The 22,462-nt window shown below is 38.6% G+C and overlaps 2 protein-coding genes across 3 annotated transcripts; both read right to left on the bottom strand.

Annotated features, from left to right (window-relative positions):
- Nucleotides 1-917: 917 nt before the first annotated feature.
- LOC119894215 lies at nucleotides 918-7,482 on the bottom strand. Of its 2 annotated transcripts, none has more exons than XM_038706837.1 (5): nucleotides 7,379-7,482; nucleotides 6,429-6,495; nucleotides 3,605-4,201; nucleotides 3,307-3,426; nucleotides 918-2,281 (listed from the first exon to the last, which is right to left on the bottom strand). In XM_038706837.1, exons 2-5 carry the CDS (start codon nucleotides 6,440-6,442, stop codon nucleotides 1,312-1,314), a joined length of 1,701 nt encoding a protein of 566 aa, XP_038562765.1. In that variant the 5' UTR covers nucleotides 6,443-6,495; nucleotides 7,379-7,482; the 3' UTR covers nucleotides 918-1,311. The 2 variants fall into 2 exon arrangements, with proteins under 2 accessions (XP_038562765.1, XP_038562755.1); XM_038706827.1 differs by lacking the exon at nucleotides 7,379-7,482 and adding an exon at nucleotides 7,305-7,354.
- A 6,469-nt stretch (nucleotides 7,483-13,951) lies between these two features.
- Nucleotides 13,952-19,756, bottom strand: apol (apolipoprotein L). The gene is made up of 4 exons (XM_038706805.1): nucleotides 19,305-19,756; nucleotides 16,252-16,848; nucleotides 16,045-16,164; nucleotides 13,952-15,451 (listed from the first exon to the last, which is right to left on the bottom strand). Exons 1-4 carry the CDS (start codon nucleotides 19,316-19,318, stop codon nucleotides 14,434-14,436), a joined length of 1,749 nt encoding a protein of 582 aa, XP_038562733.1. The 5' UTR covers nucleotides 19,319-19,756; the 3' UTR covers nucleotides 13,952-14,433.
- Nucleotides 19,757-22,462: the final 2,706 nt, after the last annotated feature.

The following is a 22,462-nucleotide window of genomic DNA, read 5'->3' as shown; positions in this document are numbered from 1 at the left end:
CACCAGCCTGGAGTGAACTCTTTTTTTCCCCCTTGAGTTTTCAGCACCACCTTTGCGTGGTGTCGGACTTTTTTTCAGAGGCCTAATGTTAGGCTACATGTTTTTTTGTCCGCGTTTTAACCGTTTAATCATGTCTGATATGGAGTATGAGCCAACTCCGAAATCGCCTGAAAAAGGTGAGGGGGACAAAACATCAATTTTGAAATGTGGGGGGGACATGTCTCATGTATAATGGCTGCTACGCATATGTCTGAACATAATTATTTCGATGCGAAGCATGTGTTTCTACCGAGTCAATGTCAGATGTTTTAGTAGTTTAAAAAAAAAAAAAAGGTCCTTTTTGATTATCTGTTCTGTTTTTGGTACAGGTAGGATGAATCTTTAGGCACTGCCGAATTAACTTAGTGGAGCATGTTTGATCAAGTGGCTCCAGGTGATCACAGCTGATGGAGGTGCAGCCCGACACCTGCTGGTCATTTTTTGTAAATCCTTTTGTGCTTGCCGTTGGTTCCAAGCCATTTAGAATTGATTTTTATAATTATTGAGAACACTTTATAGATATAAACATAGATAGATCACTCGTTTTCAGTAAGGATCACTGCCAGTGTTGAGCCTGACAGCAGTGTTTGGAAATTTGTAAAGTTGGTATCTGTTTGACTTCCCCTGTGTCCTCGGATGTGACTATAAAATGTATTTTTGTTATTGATTCAAGATGAATATCAGCACTTCTTTCCTGCTTGTTGCGTTGCGTGTGGCAACGAGCATCATGCTGAAAACTGAAATTAGTTATTTGGCCTGGCAAACAGTACAGTTGAGTAGCCTGCTGTTATCCTTTGCTTAAACTTTTTTCACCTTTATTAATTTCAGGTAGAGCAATGCTCGTTTTCAGGAATTCCCTGATCATATTCACACAGTTACTCATTACAACATGTTTACTTTATTTGATTGTGCATGAAAAATGAAATAATAAAATTCTACTCTGCTATATTTATATGACAGCGACAGCAACTTAAAATAAAATAGTTATTTTACTTTTACATTTTTATCATTATGTTTTAAAACAAGCTTAACAAAAGAATTATAGCTAATTAAGAATTCTTCAGCAATAGATTAGAGGTAGAATAGAAGTTATTCGGTGCTAAACACAACTTTAATACAAGCAGGGTTGAATTTTCATGCATGATTTGATCACCTTAAATGGATTTCATCTCTGAACACACCATCAGAGTTGGGAAAAGGCACATAGTAATCTCTGTTCACTGCACTACTGTATTACACAAAAATGTTTTCCTTTTATGTCTTTAGTCCACTTCATAATTTCATTTCCATTTCACTTTGTTTATTCAGCTCCATCTCTGAATAAAATGGCGTCTCCAGGACAGCTCGTTTTTCCTCTGATGTCTTCAGACCTTTGCACAGGGAGTCATGGATCTTCTGCCACGAGTCCATCTCTGAGCTCCAAAGTGCAGCTCTGGCTCTGATGAACTGTGAGACTTCAGTCTCGCTGCCTTTGGCCAGACCGATGCTGTCTTTACAGATGAAGAAGATATCCATGCCAAGGAAAAGAGCATTGAGTGCAATGAAACCGGCCCTGGCTGACTTGGAGAGGGCAAGAGGCCCTTTGACTGCTGCCTGACCGATATCTGGGACTTCTGAGGCCACCCTGGGCACGTTACGAAATGCTTTACCTTCCTGGGCCACCACCTTGCCAGCACTTACAATCAGCTCTTCACTTATCAACATTTTAGCAGCAGAGGCAGCATCAACAAGCGAATCAATTCCTTTTCCAATAGCACCAGCTTTACAAAGCACCTTTCCTACTCCTACAGCCACATCTATCTTATCTGTTTCTATTTTGATCACCTCCTCCAGACAATCCTGGAGAATCTGCACATCCTTCATGAAGCTCTGGAAGACTTCACTGGCTTTCTTTTGATGTTTACGGTTTACTCCGATCTCTGTGGCTGTGGTGACAAGACTGTTGACCCCACTGGTAATTCCCATCCCTACCCCTGTCATTGTCAGAGCTAGAGACACTCCAGCTGTTACAGGAATTAATGCCAAACCAATGATAGAAAGCACACCTCCAACTGCCCCCACTGAGCTGCCTGCCACACTGGAGATCTTTGCCCCCTTATTCATCCTGTCTAGCTGAACAGCATTCGCCTCCAGCTCATTGAGAAACTGCAGCATCCCGGGCTGTCGTTTGGTGAACTCACTGATGAAGCCAGAACACGATTCCTCCTGAAACAAGAACACCATCCGGAAGTCCTGGTTCATCCTGAACAGAAGAAGAAAGAGAAAATCTCAAAGGTAATTGTGTTATTTTAAAATTCTATTTGGGCTTTTGATCTGCTTCATTTTATAATGTATTTTAGTCGCACTAGGGACTACCATATCAGAAGTGCAATAATGTAATGCACAGCAGGGTTTATGACAGGTAATTCTCATTAAATCATGATGTTAGTCTTGTAATATTACGACTTTTTTTGCCAACATATCAGAGAACACAAACTTGTGGGATTCTGAATGTGCAGAAAGTTTTGACCATGAACAGAAAACCCGCTGAAACACAGGAGCTATTAAAGTCCAGGAGTTTATAATGAATTAATTAAAATGAAATAATTTATCATTGAGGTGCCGCAAGCACATTTAAGAGGTGACACCCCGTTACAAAAGACACAAAAGAGGAGGAAAGACTACATCATGCCTGCATGTGTGTTGACTCAGCAGGGATGATTTTAAATGACAAAAGGATCTAAAATACATATTCAAAAGCAATGCAGAATACCTGAGAGCCTTCCTGCATTAGATTATAGTTTTATATTTTAAATTGTCACATGCCGCCTGAATTTTGTGTTTCCCTTTATAAAACATTTCAACAGTGGTGCTTGACCTACATGCTAATGCCAGTATATGAACATGCTCACAATGACAATGCTATCATGCTGATGTTTAGCAGGTCATCACCTTAGCTTAGTGCATTAGCATGCTAAAACTTGCTAATCAGCACCAAACTCTTTTATAAACAGTCTTTGCACTAAACAGAATGTACATATCAGGCTGATGGGAATGTTCTGCAGGTGTTTGGTCCTAAAAGTATTGGATAAACTAAACCTTTGACTGGATGATGGCAATATAGGAAACCAAAGTCATTAGGATTTATCCTAATGAGATTAATGCAGTGTGTATGAAATAGTCTTTTAATATAAATCATGCTGATTACATTAATATTACTATAAAAATAACACCATGCACAAATGTGTTGACATGATATTGCAAAAACACACAGGGATAAATGCTTACCTGATTTTATGGAGCTGATTAATGTGACAAAGCATCCTCTGTATTTCATCTTCAGACAAATCCACATCGAGCTCTACCAAAGTGTCAGTAGCTATCTTAAGGCTAAACCCACTCAAAGAGCTGTGAAAGAAAGATGAATTTGTTGTTTATTTTGCAAAAACAATAAATTATGAATGTCTGACATTTTATTGTCCACTAGGAGATGCCAGAGTTAGGTGTCTATAAGTACACAATGGATAATTATTAGCATGAATATAAGACAATTCAATCAATTTTCTGCCACCACAATGAAGTTTACCTTTGCTCTAACTTGTCACAGATTGTCTGGGTGGTCTGAATGTATTTGTCCAGCTGATAGGACAGCACTTCCACATTCTGAAGTTTGGGAAGGAAGAAGACACTTGCATCTCTTTTAAACTTGAGGAGTTGTGGGCAGATTAGCCGTGCAGCAGCAATGAGAACCTGAACCTGTTCACAGCTGATCCCTTGGGGCAGGTTTAACACCTGGTTCTCCTCCTTGAACACATGAAGTGAGGTGACCGCCAGTTTCTCCACTGCATCCAGGAAGTAGTCCAGCTTCTCCAGGCCTCCCAGAGTGTCCTTCACCACAGCAGCCAGCTCCTTCTCCAGCTCTGCACGCCTGCTGTCTGCAGTCACCTGGGTCACCTTGCTCTTCATATACTCCCATATAGCCTTACCTTTTTTCTTTGACTGGGTAACATGGCTGATGTTCAGGTCAATTTTGTCAGCCCTGTCTTTGATGTCCTTCATCATGTCGAACTCTGACTTCCTTCCAAGCATCCATTTAGAGATCCTCTTGCAGAATCCTCTTACTGTGTCAATGTAGGCGAGCGTATTTGTGGTATAGCGGCACAAGGCCTTCTGTAGTTCCTTTCTGCGACACAAATCATCATTCAGTTAGTGACATTTTAAAATAAGTTCAACTTATTCACTGAACTGTTGTTGTGGAGTTGGACATTTTACCCAGGGCTGTGACAGTGCAGGAGTAAGATCTGGCAGCGGCCACAAGCACTCACTATCGCTGATAAATAAATTAAATAAACTGATGAGCAGTTAGCATTTCTTGGTGGAAAGTCATAGAGCTCAGTTAAAAGTATGTCTTGATTGTATTTTCTATGGAAGCCCTAAGCGGCCATCGATTCAGCTATTTTTTTTATTCCATTTTCTTGTGATCACGGGATAATTATCTTGTGATCTTGAGATAACGAATGTTGTTTTTCCCGTGATAACAAGATAATTTTCTCCTGATCTCAAGATAACAAACCATAGATGCATACAGGGGTCGGTAGGTGCATTTTTTATGAGTAGCAGCCTGGCCAAAATTTAATACTTCGCTTGCACATACATACATACTCGCTTGCTCACTCGCATCCTTATGGAAGATCAGCCCACTGTTAGTTCACCTTAAGAAAAGGTATTTTGGTATGTAGGGTTTCGGCATGTCTTGAAACATGTTGTTAAAGTTATAATCCTTGAGGTTTTTATTAAATATTAATATATAATATAATAATATTTTAATACTTTTTATCGTTGCATTTCGTTTGTCCAGTAATACATATTCAATGTATTTACAGTCTGTAAAGAGTTTTTTGACCTACAGAGTCTACCTTAATAAAAACTGTGGTATGCATTTAGGATCCTTAGTTATTTTATCTGATATGAGCATCGCTGATAACTGACGGCTCTCTTACGGCTGTAGCAGAGCTTTATTAAGTTGCTAATACAAACCCATAGGAAATAAACCCAAAGTTTGAATCGTGCAGTGACTTACAAATGAGTAAGTATGCATGTATGTGCATGACAGTATGTATGTATGTGTGAGCGTGTATGGATAGATGTGCAAGCGAAGTATTCAATTTTGGCCTAGGTGGCTTGGTGGTTCTTGTTTTTGCCTTCATATTATAGCTGCACAGCATCCTGAGGCACTCTAATTTTTCATTAAAATACAGTAGCATTAGTTAAACAATTTAAAAAAGGTGAGACCAGCTCTTCTGTAAGAAAATGTAAACTGCATCTCAAATATTTTTTTTATGTTTCCTATAATATTGTGTATAGTGTGGTGTAGTATTTCACATATCTGCACAGAGGAGTGTCAGTGTAAATCTGCTGTGGCAGGAAGCTGTGAGACACAAAACGACAACAAATAGACACTAAATGACCACAAGGAGATGCAACATGACCACACAGAAACATAAAATGACAATCTAAATATGGTATTTAAGATAAACTAATTGCCACATCTGCTATACTTACAATAAGCAAAGTATATATTGATGAGGTTTGTGTAGGATGAATCCCAATCTCCACACTCATGGACTTTGAGGTGTGTTCCCTTAATAAAGGGTTTAGGGCTGTCCCACTGTCAAATCTTATTAAACCCTTTATGCAAACTTTCCATATGTCCACATCAATGCCTGGGGAAATAACTCACAGTCCATAGCATTATAACGTTAAACATGGGGTTGCTAGGGGAAGCCTGTGTAAATTAAAGGTAAACAAATATGGAAGGTGCAACTACCAGAAAAAAGACATTTGGGCTACATTAATTGTTACAATTGACAAGAGCCTGGAATACTAAAAAACAATCTCATAAAGACCAGGTAGGGTGGAGTCAGCTAAAATGGGCAATCATGTAAAATGGGACACATAGTGCTTTAAAATTTTACAACCAATCACAATTACTGATCTTGCATTGTTGCCACACTAGTTGACATGTAACAATAGTTTTAAATGGTTTCTATGGTGGCATTACATGAAGTACATCAAAAAAATATGGTAAGTGAGCTTAACTGAAAATTTTACTAATAAGGGGGAAAAAGCAATTATAAGTAAGCTTATCAATAAATGCACAATCTTTCTGAATAATATGTTGACAGGTTCTTTCAAATAAAAAAGTTTAAATTTATAAAGAAACTTTGATTTTTGTGAAAATAGTAATTTTAAGATACCAATGCACAGAAACACACACCATACAACATAATAGCGTCAGTTTACTACATAAATTAAAATGATATCAGCTAAAATTACTGACACTTTGCTCTTATCGCAGGCTTTTCTCAAATTATCTGTGCAAAAGCAGCTCAAAGGTCTAAACTCTTTACCTTGCCGCAGACATGTTTCTCTTTTTGACAGCAGTCTTCAGTCCTCATTGGGCCCTCATCGTGTCAGCTGTAAGGTTAAAAAATAAATCTGATTGTTTACTGTGCTAGATATCAGCTACTTAGCTGTTGACTGGATTTGCTGAAATGACAAAATCACCACTTGCTGAGCAATTATATAAACAAAACCTCTTGGGCGTGTTTGGTTTTGTTTCTCTTTTTTCACATTACCAGGCTGAACCACACCCATTTCTGTTATTTGGGCCGTTCCCATTTTTCGGGAATTAAAAAACACGAAAATCCACGTCTATATTTTATCTTATCTTATCTTATGTTATCTTATATTAAAAGCAACAAATTAGTTATTTTCTGGTTTTGGTGTAACTTCTATTCCAGCTGCCGATTTGAAGACAAAAACGTATGACAATGTAGATTTACATTTTTTGGTTAAATTCACATGAAAAACGGAAAAACTAAATAATTAATGTTTTTGTTTTTCTTACACTTGTACAAATAGGTAGCAGCAAGCTATCTACTTAGGCCTACAGCAACCTAAATGATATCTTTAACATACTTTGCCATTTTGCCTCTCATCTCTGCCTCATCAGTTTTATGTTGGAGGTGTCATTCAAAACTTGCCATTGTGCACACCACACAACCACTGATTTAAAAATACAAGTTTCTTGTATATTGTCATGAGAAGATATGGTTTAATAGTTAACCAAAACACAACAAAGATATCTTTTCAGTTTAGTCATTTTAACTGAATCCAATAATATACAATGCAAGATACATGTTTCAAATCACCTTAGAAGTGCTGAAAGTATGTTACAGAATACTGTATGAGACAGATTACACAATTTTTACATAAACACTTACATTATCCAACATTTACAGAATCTATCATTTCCATAATATTTATCCTATATGTAATCAAGCTGGGTGGTCCTCACAGCAAGAAGGTCGCGGGTTCAAACCCCGGTTGCTCCGGCCTTTCTGTATGGAGTTTGCTTGTTCTCCCCGTGTCTGCGTGGGTTCTCTCCGGGTGCTCCGGCTTCCTCCCACCGTCCAAAGACATTGGTGACCCTAAATTGTCCTTGAGTGTGAGTGGTTGCGATGGACTGGCAACATGTCCAGGATGTACCCTCCCTTTCGCCTGATGTCAGCTGGGATTGGCTCCAGCCCCCCCGCGACCCTGTACGCAGGATAAGCAGTTGACGATGGATGGATGGATGGATGGATGTAATCAAGCTGTGATCAATGAAGACATCTTCTCCAAAAAACAAACTTTTACTGTAGTTTACTTTATTGCAACATAGGTTTTGTCTAATTATATGTAACAAATAATATAACAATTATGGATGGTAGTCATGTAGTGTATTTTACAGCATTGTATTGCATGTATTTTGTATGAACATAATGTTTTCAATGTGAAACTACTACTTTTTAATGATCTGTTTTGTACTAAGAGGGGTGGAATATTACCATATACTTGTGTAAATAGTATCATAGCGACTGAAAAAAACTGTAGTAAACTCCAGTTACACTTTCCCTCCACACCTTTTATTTATTCAGGGGGAGCAGTACTGTTTTTCAGGAATGCATTTCACACACTTACTCATTTCATTATGTTGCAATTACCATAAAAAGGTTTACTTTGTTTGATTGTGCTAGAAAAAGGTGGAGATTGAATTATACATATGAATAATGCAGGTCATACAGATTATACAGAATATATTTTGCATAAAATGTAACTCTATTTTTATATGCTCATTACTGACACTCAATGACACCTATGATGTATTATGTTTTAAAACAAGCTCAACAAAAGGTTAAAAAATACTTTCAAGGAAAAAAAAACATACTGCTGAAGGAAAAATTGTTACTTCAATAAAATGCTTTATGTTATAAGAATTACAGTGAAGTAAGAGTTGAACTTTCATACATTGTTCGATCACATTAAACAGATCTTATAACTGATCATAGTGTCAGAGTTGTTTAAAAGGCACACAGTAATCTTTGCCCACTGACCACTACTGTATTACACAAAAATGTATTCCTTGCAGTTTTTCATCCACTTCATCAGATAGAAGAAGAAGATAGTCTGTGCTTAACCACAATGGTGCATGAGAAAATATAAGAAAAGCGTAACAGCGACGGTGAGGATCCTCTTCCCTTCCGCAGTGAGATAAAACAATCACTCCCTCGAATCACACAATGACTTTATATGAGAGGTTTCACACGCACCTCAACCAAACACTGCCCACCCCTACACGAGTCTTGGCACTGCTGGCACTTTTCAAAAATGCTGACAAAACACTCTCATCTGTCATCTAATCTAAAACAAAAAACGCCCAGTCTTTGGTAACTTCTGCAGATGTTTCCTGTTGAAAATTCCCAGTCCAACCTTATGCCAGAGACACAGGCACAGGCACAAAAAAGCAAAGTCAAGGGTGTGCTCACTTCCCCAAACTATCATCCAAACCACAAACAGAATGCATACATACAGTGAATAGCCTGCAATATGTATTTTTCCCACTACACGCAAATATACACTGCTATATGTTTAAACTCTTACTACAATAATCCTTCAATAGATCTTGACTTAATCCCTGACCCATGAAAGCCAGGCAACCTTTCAAGAATGCATAGATCTGTGTTATTTTGTTGTTGTATCAGGGCAGGTTATTGCCTTCCTTTTCCTGGAGCTGTTTCGCTCATCTTGCAACTTTCTTACGAAAACATCTGCATTTCGCTTATTATGAATTCCTGTTCTTCTTTTGTGCCAAGCACAGACAGGGTTCTTACCCAATTCTTACTTTCGGTAAAAAACAACCTCTCTCCTTCCAGAAAAAAGACTTCACTTCCGAAAAAAGGCCACATTTTCCGATGCATATTTATTTCCTATGCATTAACTAAATATTCCTTTAATTTTAGTTTTTTTCAACATTTTATAGTAGAGGTCAACCCGATTAATTGGCACCAATAGGAAATTTTTCAAACTATAGTTATTGGCAGAACTTGGCTCTGATAGTGGCTGACAGCTGTGCAGCCTCCAATGGTCACACTGGGCTGTACATCACTGTTTTGCATGGAGGCTACATACAGGAAGTCACGGTAACGTAAGATAATTTATATTCATGAAAGTTAACTAAATTTTGAGCACGATAAGGCTGTTGATTATAGTATGGCATATATTTTCTCAGTCGCTTTGGTACATTTGCAAAACAGTGCATTTCTTGAAACAGGTATAGAACAAACAGCACAACACAGTGGATTACCTGCAAAAGCCCGTAACTTGCTCAAAATCCTTAGTCTAACTCTCAAAAGTAAACATTTAAGTCAGTGAACATGTCAGTGCCATCAGAATCACAAGTCCTTGTGTCATTGTTTACGAACAAGATAGTCAAAATGTTTAGTCATGTTGAATAACATAACTGTGTGCGCTGTATGTATTTTCTGATGTACACTTTGGCTAAGGTTTTGATGACAATGACAAAAGCCTGCACATTTTCTGTATGACATACCAGTATATCACTTTCACCAGTACAAAGATATACATCGCGAAACATTGGATAGGATTCACAGTTACACTTTTACTGTTTGTTCTGTAATTTGTTGACAGAGCAGTCATTGTGATACAGAAAAGAAAAAGACAAGACTGTTTTACAGTACTGCATAGCACAAATATAAAAATTATGGCACATCTATTGGCGATTTGCATTATTCACTGCTCCCTGTCTATTGTTACTGTTTACAGTGTATGGTATTGTGTGTATCGGGCAAATGGTCTGAGGGCTGTGTTGCGATTTGTTGTTGTCTATTCTTACTTTGTTTAAGGTCTGTACAAAACAACATTTTGTTCAGCTGTATACTTGTATGCAAAGAATGACAGTAAAGTTTGACTTTATTTAACTTTGATTTTTGACAACGTGTTCAACCGTTTTGCATGTAGTGACTTATGCAATAAATACCTTATACCTAGGTAAGACTATTCAACAGAGAACTGGTATAATACATTGTGATCAACATGACATAAGCAAAACTTGTTCAAAATAATGAGAAGTTGCTTTTATGGTGTGCACAAGTGACTGATGATGTGGAGGTAGTAGTTTTGAGAATTACAATTCTGATCTGAAATGAAACTGTAATGCATTAGACCAAAGTTACTGTAACTGCTGGTCGAACGCATGTCGTCTCTGTTTTACAAATGCAAGGCGGTCCTTCTTCTCTGACATCATCACCAAAAACACTAATAATGCACGTGCCCTGTTTGCTGCTGTCGACAGGCTAACCAACCCTCCTGTGTCTGTAGCCTCTGAACTTCTATCCACCAGGGCCTGCAATGAATTTGCTTCCTTCTTCACAGACAAAATTCAAACAATTAGACAAGCAATCAGTGCCTCCATGTCAGTAACAGGATATGTCTTGTCCCTGTGTCCACTTAAAAACAATTTATATAGAATGAGACAATTTGATTCTATTAACAATAAAAACCTGGAGGACATAATACAACATCTGAAATCCTCTTCATGCTGCCTTGATATTCTGCCAACAGGTTTTTTTCAAAAATGTTTCTAAATGCATGGCCTCAGATTTACTACTAATTGTCAACATGTCTCTCCTCTCGGGTTTTTTTCCCACAGGCCCTGAAAACTGCAGTCATTAAGCCACTCTTAAAAAAGAGCAAGCTAGACAGGTCACTAATGAGCAATTATAGGCCCATATCAAATCTCTCATTTTTAAGTAAAATCATTGAAAAGGCTGTTTTTCAACAGCTTAGTGCTTTCTTGGCACTAAATAACAGTTTTGATGTCTTCCTGTCAGGTTTTCGACCACACCACAGCACTGAGACGGCTCTTGTTAAGGTCTTCAATGACATCCATTTAAACACTGACAGTGGCAGAATTTCAGTCTTAGTATTATTGGATCTCAGAGCTGCATTCAACACGGTCGACTACAACATATTACTAGACAGACTTGAAAACTAGGTTGGACTTTCTGGCACAGTACTAAACTGGTTTGAATCCTACTTAAAGGACAGGGACTACTTTGTGTCTATAGGTAATCACACATCTGAGCTGACAAAAATGACATGTGGAGTTCCCCAAGGCTCCATTCTGGGGCCTCTTTTGTTTAACATTTACATGCTTCTACTGGCTCAGATTATGAAAAATATGTTACCATAATTATGCAGATGACACACAGATTTACATAACCATTTCACCAGGGGACTATGATAACATACAAGTGCTGAGTAACTGTATTGAGCAGGTCAATGGCTGGATGTGCCAGAATTTTCTTCAATTGACCAAAGATTAAACAGAAGTTATTGTTTTGAGCCAGGGAGGAACGATTGAAAGTCAGTGCTCAGCTTTAATCTGTAATGTTAAGAACCACAAATCAAGCCAGAAATCTTGGTGTAGTCATGGACTCAGACCTGAATTTAAACAGCCGCATTAAGTAAATTACAAAGTCAGCCTACTATCACCTGAAGAATATATCAAGGATTAAAGGACTTATGTCTCAGCAAGACCTGGCAAAACTTATCCATGCATTTGTCTTCAGTCGACTCGACTACTGTAACAGTGTCCTTACAGGGCTCCCTAAGAAATCCATCAGACAGCTGGTCTTTACATTGGCTTCCTGTATGTCAAAGAATTGATTTCAAAATCCTGCTGTTAGTTTATAAAGCACTAAATGGTTTAGGGCCAAAATACATTTCTGATCTTCTGCTTCGTTACAAACCATCCAGACCTCTCAGGTCGTCTGGGGCAGGTCTGCTTTCTGTCCCCAGAGTCAAAACTAAACAAGGAGAAGCAGCGTTCAGTTATTATGCTCCGTATATCTGGAACAAACTCCCAAATAACTGCAGGTCTGCTGAAACTGTCAGTTCTTTTAAATTAAGACAGAAGACTTTTCTTTTTACCACTGCTTTTAATTAAATATTTAAGAGTTTTGTTTTTATCACTGTCTTTAACTAGTAGATTGATAACTAAAACTGCACTGTAACTTTTACTGTATTGTTTTCTTTTTCTTTGTTTTTAGCTTTTTACCATTGCTTTTAATTAAATTTTTACACAGTGAGAAATGAGTAGGTAATTGAGTGAAAAGATAATGAGAGTGAGATTGAACAGAGTGAAGGAAGTGGTCTTAAATCTCGTGCCTGAGTGATTTGCAGGAACCTCTGTCCACCTGTAAACACGCAGGTGGGTCCAGAGTATAACTGGATCAAAGTGGCCTGCGGACAGACATGTCCTGGTTTCTCTGTAGTGTCCGAGGATTTTTGGAGTTTCAGTGGACCCAAAGATTGCTATGGACCCGAGTACAGACTAGCTAGAGAGAGTAGATTAAGTGTAATTCTCTGTTTATTCTCTTTTCATAATAATTGTAACTCAATTATTTGCTCAACCCCATAGCCTGTTTTTGTTTTCCATTTAACTCTTTTAACCATGATTGTACACTGCACTGTAACTTTTATTATTTTTTAATGTGTATTTTTTCAATTTCCCGATGTTGCTTTTAAACTTTTTTATATTTCCCTGTTGCTTATATGTTTTATGTAAAGCACTTCGAATTACCTTGTTGTTGAAATGTGCTATACAAATAAACTTGCCTTGCTCGCAAGCTAAGCACAAGCCTAGGACATCTATGGGCCATGGCATATCTGATAATTTCAGGTGCACTTTTGCTTAACATATTGTGTTATTAAATCCTGATAACAACCTAAACAACCGTTAACCTCATTTCATGTGCCCTCTGGAGCAGAGCCCTAATGTTCCCCTCGAACACATGGTCTTTGTCGCCATCTTGTGGCTGACTTGTGGTAACTACCTTTGAAAACAACTGCATTATGTTCCTCTCTCACTGAGATGAGAATTTTGATACCCTACACATTTGTTTTTTTACAGATATGAGAGCCATTTGGTTAAATGTTTATCATTTGTTGTTGCTGAACCGCCGCCACCAAGGGTAGCCATGGCGCTGTCAATTTGGCTGGTCCAAGGTCCAACAGGGCACAGGTGTTGTTGACCCAAGAGATGGGAGCAAACAGTTTTTTGAGCGTGAAACGTGCAATGTGGTATGAGGAATGAAAGTGGAGTTTATTATATTTCCTTTGATATTTATACCTACGAATGTACTTCTGTTTGATAGCAAACACGGTTTCTATTTGTTCTCTTTGTTTTGAAGATTGAAAACAACATGGGTGGGTTTAGTTTCCCTTTTCTCCACATCACCAGAACCAGACTGAATCACACTTTCTGGACTTTGGACCGAAGTCCACAAATAAGCGTAAATGATTTACACACAAACATGTCATTGTTTGTGTTATTGAGTAACAAATTAATCTCAGCACTGTTTTCCTGCTTGTTGTGTTGTGTGTGGCAACGAGCATCATGCTGAAAACTGAAATGAGTTATTTGGCCTGGCAAACAGTACAGCTGAGTAGCCTGCTGTTATCCTTTGCTGACAATTTTTATTTGACTTTTATTAAGTCAGGTGGAGCAATCATATTCACACAGTTACTTGTTATAACATATTTTCTTTATTTGATTGTGCGAGAAAAATGTGCAGTGAATAATGCAGATCATACATATTGTACAGAGTATATTTTAGATATGACAGTGATTGCAACTCAAGAATTAAAACAATCTTTTATTTTCCAGTTACATTTATTATCAGTTAGTGTTTATTACTAAGTGACACCTATAATACATTATGTTTCAATACAAGCTGAACAAAAGGTTCATACATCCAATGAAGGAAAAAGAAACATTCTGCCCAAAGAATATGTAAAAACAGTCAAATTGCTTTATGTCACAGGAATTACAGTTAATTAATTCCTCAGAGATCAATGTTAATTTTGTTTAATGCTTTACTGTGAGCTGTAATATTAGTTGAATTTTTACATGATTTGATCACATTAAATGGATCTCCTCTATAAACACACCAACAGAGCTGGGGAAAAGGCAGAAATCTGATCTCTGTAATCTCTGTTCATTGAGCACTACTGTATTACACAAGACTGTCTTTCTTTCAGTTTTTCAGCCACCTCATCAAATTCCATTTTTGTTTCACTCAGTTTCTTCATCTCCATCTCCGAAGAAAATGGCGTCTCCAGGACAGCTTGTTTTTTCTCTGATGTCAGCAGACCTTTGCACAGGGAGTCGTGGATCTTCTGCCACGAGTCCATCTCTGAGCTCCAAAGTGTAGCTCTGGCTCTGATGAACTGTGAGACTTCAGTCTCGCTGCCTTTGGCCAGACCAATGCTGTCTTTACAGATGAAGAAGATATCCAGGCCAAGGAAAAGAGCATTGGCTGCAATGAGACCGACCCTGGCTGACTTGGAGAGGGCAAGAGGCCCTTTGACTGCTACCTGACCGATATCTGGGACTTCTGAGGCCACCCTGGGCACGTTACGAAATGCTTTACCTTCCTGGGCCACCACCTTGCCAGCACTTACAATCAGCTCTTCACTTCTCAACATCTTAGCAGCAGAGGCAGCATCAACAAGCGCATCAATTCCATTTCCGATAACAACAGCTTTACAAAGCACCTTTCCTACTCCTACAGACACATCTATCTTATCTGTTTCTCTTTTGATCACATCGTCCAGACAATCCTGGAGAATCTGCACGTCCTTCATGAAGCTCTGGAAGACTTCACTGGCTTTCTTTTGATGTTTACGGTTTACTCCGATCTCTGTGGCTGTGGTGACAGCGCTGTTGACCCCACTGGTAATTCCCATCCCTACCCCTGTCATTGTCAGAGCTAGAGACACTCCAGCTGTTACAGGAATTAATGCCAAACCAATGATAGAAAGCACACCTCCAACTGCCCCCACTGAGCTGCCTGCAACACTGGAGATCTTTGCCCCCTTATTCATCCTGTCTAGCTGAACAGCATTCTCCTCCAGCTCATTGAGAAACTGCAGCATCCCGGGCTGTCGTTTGCTGAACTCACTGATGAAGGCAAAACCTGAGTCCTCCTGAAACAAGAACACCATCCGGAAGTCCTGGTTCATCCTAAAAAGTAAAAGAAATCTTAGAGTTTATCATCTTATTTTAAAATTCTGTTTGGGCCTGGGATCTACTTCATTTTATTTCATGAGATACATTTAAAACAAGGAACTCCTGCTGGACCAGAGAAAGGCCAACTCCAATTTACTTTAGTTGCAATAAATTATATTTAAACAAGACAGAGAGTCCGCAGCCATGCTAGCAGCTCTGTGAGATTACAGTGGTGGTTGAGCTACACACTAACGTCAGCATACCAACATTCTCACAATAACAATGCTAACATACTGATGTTTAGCTGCTCATGCCCTTAGCTTAGCGTGTTAGCATGCTAACATTTGCTAATCAGCACAGTGTACATCCGAGGCTGATGGGAATGTTTTCCAGGTGTAAAATTTTGACTTGATGATGGCGCTATACGAAACCAAATCATTAGGATTTATTCTCCAAGATCTATGAATGCCTTTTTTTGCAGTGTGTATCAAATAGTCTTTTGAAGATCAATCATGCTGATTACACTTACATTTCTATAACTAATAGGCAAACACCTTGCACAAATGTGTGGACATGATATTTGGTGAAAAAACACACATAATGCTTACCTGATTTCATCAAGCTGAGTAATGTGACAAAGCATCCTCTGTACGTCATCTTCAGACAAATTCACATCGAGGTCTACCAGAGTTTCAGCAGTCATCTTCAGGCTAAACTCACTGAAGGAGCTGTGAAAGAAAGTTAAATCATTTTCTATTATAGATGTTGTTTATTTTGCAAAATTTGCAGGTTACAATGAAGAAATGTCAGTTTACCTTTTCTCTAACTTGTCACAGATTTTCTGGGTGGTCCGAATGTATTTGTCCAGCTGATAGGACAGCACGTCCACGTTCTGAAGTTTGGGAAGGAAGAAGACACTTGCATCTCTTTTAAACTCGAGGAGTTGTGGGCAGATTTGCCGTGCAGAAGAGATGACAATCTGAACCTGTTCACAGCTGATCCCTTGGGGCAGGTGTAACACCTGGTTCTCCTCCTTGAACACATGAAGTGAGGTGACCGCCAGTTTTTCCACTGCATCCAGGAAGTAGTCCAGCTTCTCCAGGCCTCCCAGAGTGTCCTTCACCACAGCAGCCAGCTCTTTCTCCAGCTCTGCACGCCTGCTGTCTGCAGTCACTTGGGTCACCTTGCTCTTCATATATTCCAGAAAGGCCTCTCCTCTGTTCTTTGACTGGGTAACATGGCTGATGTTCAGGTCAATTTTTCCAGCCCTGTCTTTGATGTCCATCATCATTTCCAACTCTGACTCCCTCCCAAGCATCCATTTAGAGATCCTCTTGCAGAATTCTCTTACTGTGTCAATGTAGCTGAGGGTGTCTGCAGTGTAGCAGCACAAGGCCTCCTGTAGTTCCTTTCTGTAAGACAAAACATTATTCAGTTTGTGAGATTGTAGTAAAACTATTCACTGACTCCTTGTGGAGTTTGCTTGCTGTGCGACAGTGCAGGAGAAAGATTTGGCAGCAGCTACAGGCACTCCATCACTGCTGATAAATAAATCAAATCAGTTTCTTGGCCTTTAAGTGCTTGGACCAGGGGCCAGAGCCTCGGTGTTAACATTTGTTGGTGGAAAGTCACAGATCTCACTTAATATCCTCATTACAATGTCAGTGAAACGATTCTGATCTTATCTAATCTAATAAACCTCCACTTAACAAGCAGATTTAGCTGAGTTTTGAGATCTTGTGACCTCCAAATCACCAAATGAATATTTACTGGCATCGATTCTACATGATTATGTTGTACCATTGTTGGGGATTCCTTTTCTGTTTGTACAGTTAATTTCTAAACTACACTAAATGTTCTTAATAACCAAGTTAAATCCAACAACACTCAACAGTACCAGAGGCATAGCACAACTACTGCTACAGAATAACTAAATAAGTGAGTGAGTGAATAAATAAATAAATGGAAAAGACGATATATTGGTTTTTGACAATGTGGTTATTTCAGAAAACAACAGTCAGTTTGGTTAGCATTATATATTAGTGCAATTACATGTTAAAGATGTAAAATGTAGCTGAACGAGTCCAGCTTTCCCAGGATGTCTAAACGTCTAAAGCTAGGCAATACAACCTCACATAATACAACCAAATCTAATCCAATACTTTGATCATTTTTCCTTCAGCTGCACAGCATACTGAAGCTACAGTAACATTTTACTAAAATACAGTAACATTAGTAAATCAACTGTTTTAAGAAAATCTAAATGGCATCAGTGTTTTTTTCAAAGTATTACAATAGTACAATATCTGTGCAGAGTGTCACAGAGTCACAAAACGACTACAAAGAGATGCTCAAACACACAAAACAACTGCAAAGAGACAGCTTCTCTCTGGTTTTCTTAGAGAAACAGAGCTGCCTTCCTTAAGGGTCAGTAAATGTTCAGGTAAGTTATTTAATAGGATACATTGATATTAGAAATCAAAAAGAAACGTCAATTAATTGTTTCAGACTGCTACAGTTTCCTGCTGATAACATTATGTTCAGAGTCCACAGTTGATGAACTTTGGATGTTTGAAATAAATAGTCAACTGTTTTCATAGGAATCGAATCCTTTAATCGAAGGACGGTAACATTCAAGGTGAATACTGTAAATACTTAATTGTAGACATTTTCAGACACATTTTATTTCAGTGCTTTAAGTCACATAGCTTCGGCAGACACTAGTAACTGTCATAATTCCCCTCGGGGATCGAAAAAGCATCAATCTATCTATAGTTGTTTCTGATTCCGGACTCAAGAATAGTCAGTAGTTCCCAACCTGGGGGTAAATTCAGATAGTAAACAACAGGATAGGAGATCGGTAAAAATAATTACATTTATTTCTTCAGATATTCTTCTTAATCTTTGCTTTTTTACTTGTAAAATAATGGCTATACAGGCTGTGAAATATGACAACATGCACAACTCATAATTCATAGAGGTATTCAACCAGTTTTATCGTTACAGGACAAACAGGTTTGGAGCAACTGCCGTTTATTACTCAATCTTTTTCTTTTTCTTTGCATTTAAACAATTGGACCTGCAGACGTCACCAAAGCACACACAGTGTTTTAATTTTCAGGGACAATGCACATTGAGCAACGTCACTGTAAATCTTTCAGTGTCAGCCAAATGACTAATTATCCTCTGTTGTCCCTTCGCTTGATGTTAAATTAGCCATTAAAAACAGCAACAGAACACACAACATTTAAATTACAACAAGATAAAGCAAAACATGAAGCGGTTAAACCGGAGTATTGCAGCATCATGTAAAGAAGAATATATGAAAAGCAGACAATTTTGACAATTGTGCACTAATGGTTTGAAACAGACTTCCTTTACGAATAAGATAAACTCTAACTCTATAGATAGTTTTAAGAAGCATCTCAAGACCTACTGTTATGCTTTTTCTTTTAACTGATTAAACGCAATTATTTATGTATTTATTTGATTTTATAGCCCTGTCTGCTACCTTTATCCAGTTTTAATACCTGTGTTTTGTGCTTGTTTGCTTGCTGCTGTATTGTATCCTTTATTTATCTGTAACTTGTTTAAGTGCTGGTAATGTATAGCACTTTGAGCTGCATTTTATTTTATGAAATGTGCTATACAAATAAAGATTATCATTATTCTTTATTATATTTGGTGCCTTTGTTTTTACAAACAACAACATTAATCTCTACATTTATTTAATAGGCTACTAAAATCTCACGCACTGAACCGTCAGACTGATTCAGAGATCCCTCTGTATTTTTCCTTATTTAACATTTTGCTCTTACTACAGGCTTTTCTCTCATCTTCTGTAGCTCAAAGTAACAAACTCTTTTACCTTGACACAGGCATGTTTCTCCTCTCGACTGTTGTCTTCAGTTCCTCATTGGAGCCTCATCGTATTAGCTGCGTGGTTAAAATAAAAATGGAAATCTTATTGTTTACTGTGCGGGAGATCCGAAACTCATGTGCTGACTGAATCTACTGAAACGTCGAAACCACCACTTGATGATCAACTTTCCAGACTAAACTTCTCGGGTTTCTTTGGTTTCGTTTTCATTTCTCCACATCACCAGCCTGAATCACACCTATTTCCGTAGCCTAACCTTAACTCATTCAGGGCACCGGTAGTCAGCTGGGTTTTGTTTGTTTAGGAGTCAGAAACTATGTGGTAGCGATAATAAAGCGTTTAAAGTTCAGGCAGCAGCAGCTTGTTCGGCCCGAGAACACGCAAAAGATGATATCGTTTATTTATACTGTGGTGCCTTCAGCTACTTCACGCTACTGATTATTGTCGAGGAAACACGTCCTTCAACCCGGAAACCGTAGCAAAACACAAAATAATCAGGGGCAGCTGTATAAGAAAATACATAAATAATAACAAAGCTAGAACGTGGCGTAATAATAATAAAAAAAAGGGTAATGTGCATTCAAAATATATCAGATCTGTCCAAAAGAAAGTCTTCATTGCCTTCTTGTAATTAATGTTTTTAATTGTGGTGCTATATTGATGCAGTTCTTGGAGAAAATGTCCAAAGTGTGGTAAAAAAAAAAAAAACGTCTTCAAGTTTAACCAAAGGGGGTAATGGTGTTTGTGCTGTTGCTCTACGTCATTAAGCCACGGTTATTCTGTGCGATCATGCGCAGTAGACGGCTGTGCCAACAGGAAGTAGCGCTGTACTAGTATTCTATTGGTCCGAGACTGATGGCTTCACTGCTCTCCATTCAAACCAGCTGGGTGGCTTCATCCAGTAACATACTGTCTATGGTTATATTAGGCAGCACGTGAACATTTTGAGCTCAAAGTGAATGTGTTAGAAGCAGGAAAAACGGGCAACTGTAAGGATTTGAGCAACTTTGGGCTAAATTGTGATGGTTAGAAAACAAGGTCAGAGCATCTTAAAAACGGTCTGCAGTGGTCAGTATCTATCAGAAGTGGTCCGAGGAAGGAAAAGCGGTGATCCGGTGAAATATAATGATACCCAAATGTATGTAGACCCAAAGCAAAGTAAATTTGCGTTTTCGCTTTCTTGTAGGGAGTTAAGGCGGGGACACAACTTTTATAACTCACTTCGGTGTGTTCAAGAACTTTAAGTCATAATGTGGAAACATTTTTGTATACTAGTCTCTGGGTGATAGGTTGTTATGTACAGTAGCCTCTGCGATGTTCCTATACAAGTAAGCTTAAACAGTTTGATACGTAATGATTTTGTCCCAGATTTGTTGTTGCACCAGTAGGCTACATTCCCTAAAACCACTAAAATATTGCTTTACCTGACTTGTTACCAAGGTTAATACTAATAAATAAGTAGCCTAATCTTGGGCAATCTACATCGTCAGCAACTGACAGTTACAACCGAATAGCCTACCATATTACAACAAGGCATGTGAGCAAAAACTTGAAATGCAATACATGAATTAATAAAAAGCATTTACATTTGCCCCCCATGTTTCTGCGTAATATGACATCAACTCTGCAAGTTGTGCAGACTTTCTGAGTTGTTGGTCCCACTTGAGGTGGCATTCAAGTGAATTTTCCCAGTCAAGAACTATTTTTTCTGACTATTCCAACACCACATGAATGCAGAACGTGTGTGTTTCATGTGCTTATATCCCTCTGGGGACTTCAACCTGACTTTAACCTGAATGCACACCTATAGAACCCATAGGGTCTTGTGTCAACGTGGGGACAAACATTTAGGTTCCCAGAGGTAGAGACTGCTTTTTGAGGGTTACAAGTAGGTCAGGGGTAGGGTTAGACATGTGGTTGTGAAGGTGAAGGTTAGGGTAAGGGGCTAGGGAATGCATTATGTCAATGAGATGTCCCCACAGGTATAGTGGAACAAACGTGTGAGAGGGGCCGTGTCAAAATGCTCACTCAGCTGCACTCAGCTCAGTGTCGACACTCAGGGATCAGGGAAACGCTGCTGACATGGCAGTGTCCTCACACACGCAAGGCAGCATCAAAACATACAGCAGAGCACACAGTTACACGGCAGAACACAGAGCTGGAACAGGACGGAGACCAGTAAATGTGTATAAGGAATTCAGGAATCTCACTCATTTATTTATTTAGATTGTTTGCAATGAAAACATGGTAATAGATTATACCTTTATTAAAGAAAGAGAAGGGATGATTATAGCAGCTAATAACTCTTTCAGTTTAGCGTGGGCATATGTGTAATGTTTCGGGAAAATAATTTGAACCTTCTCTTTAAACTCCAGATCAGCCAGACATGTAATCCACTGAGACTGAATCCCCCAAATACCACTGTATAGGTTGTTTGCACAAGCAGCTTATTATGACCTATATTTACACTACCGGTCTGGTAGGCCTTTCGCTGGTACTCTCTACCAGACATCTATGTAGTTTTGAAGTACGGACATACACAGTAGGTAATTTTGGGAGTCAGTGCCTTAAACCTGCATTCTTTCTAACCGCCAGCAGGGGGCGACTCCACTGGTTGCAAATTCCCTATTGCATTGGAGTCTATGAGAAAATGACTCTACTTCTCACTTGATTACCTCAGTTAATACTTTCCTAATTAGTGTATAATCTCAACCTTTAGTTTCGTGTCTTTAGCTTGTCGTATTACCTGTGCGGTTAAATTTAAAATAATAACACTGGAAAAATTGATCGTTTATTGTGCTGGAGATTCACAACTTTCTTGACAGAACTTCTTGGGTGTGTTTGGTTTCGTTTTTCTTTCTCCACATCACGAGACTGAATCACCCATTTCTGTAGGCTACTTAACTCCTTCAAAGCACCGGCAGTCAGCTGGGTTTTAAATTTAGGGAGGTTGAAACTATGGGGTAGCGATAATAAAGCGTTTAAAGTTCAGGCAGCAGCCACACCCCAAGAACATGTAGTAAAAGGTTTATTGAAAGGGTGGTGCCTTCAGGTGATCTACACCTTGCTGACAATTAACGGGTAACAAAAAACAAACCTCAAAGCCCGTTGCACACCAGTGCAAACTGTTATCAGACTGAAGGAAC

This window comes from Micropterus salmoides, unplaced genomic scaffold, assembly GCF_014851395.1.
Source record: "Micropterus salmoides isolate LMB-PRFRI ecotype aquatic unplaced genomic scaffold, ASM1485139v1 Ms_hic_scaffold_10, whole genome shotgun sequence".
NCBI classification, from domain to species: Eukaryota; Metazoa; Chordata; class Actinopteri; order Centrarchiformes; family Centrarchidae; genus Micropterus; species Micropterus salmoides.
The sequence above is the reverse complement of the archived record's forward strand: the minus strand, read 5'-3'. Positions and strand labels throughout refer to the sequence as shown.

Coding starts and splice junctions, on each gene's coding strand:
- LOC119894215 (XM_038706837.1), bottom strand. Junction 3,427..3,604: donor TGTGACAAGTTAGAGCAAAG/GTAAACTTCATT, acceptor TTTCTTTCACAG/CTCTTTGAGTGGGTTTAGCC. Junction 2,282..3,306: donor AATCAGCTCCATAAAATCAG/GTAAGCATTTAT, acceptor TCTTCTGTTCAG/GATGAACCAGGACTTCCGGA.
- apol (XM_038706805.1), bottom strand. Junction 16,165..16,251: donor TGTGACAAGTTAGAGAAAAG/GTAAACTGACAT, acceptor TTTCTTTCACAG/CTCCTTCAGTGAGTTTAGCC. Junction 15,452..16,044: donor ACTCAGCTTGATGAAATCAG/GTAAGCATTATG, acceptor TTTACTTTTTAG/GATGAACCAGGACTTCCGGA.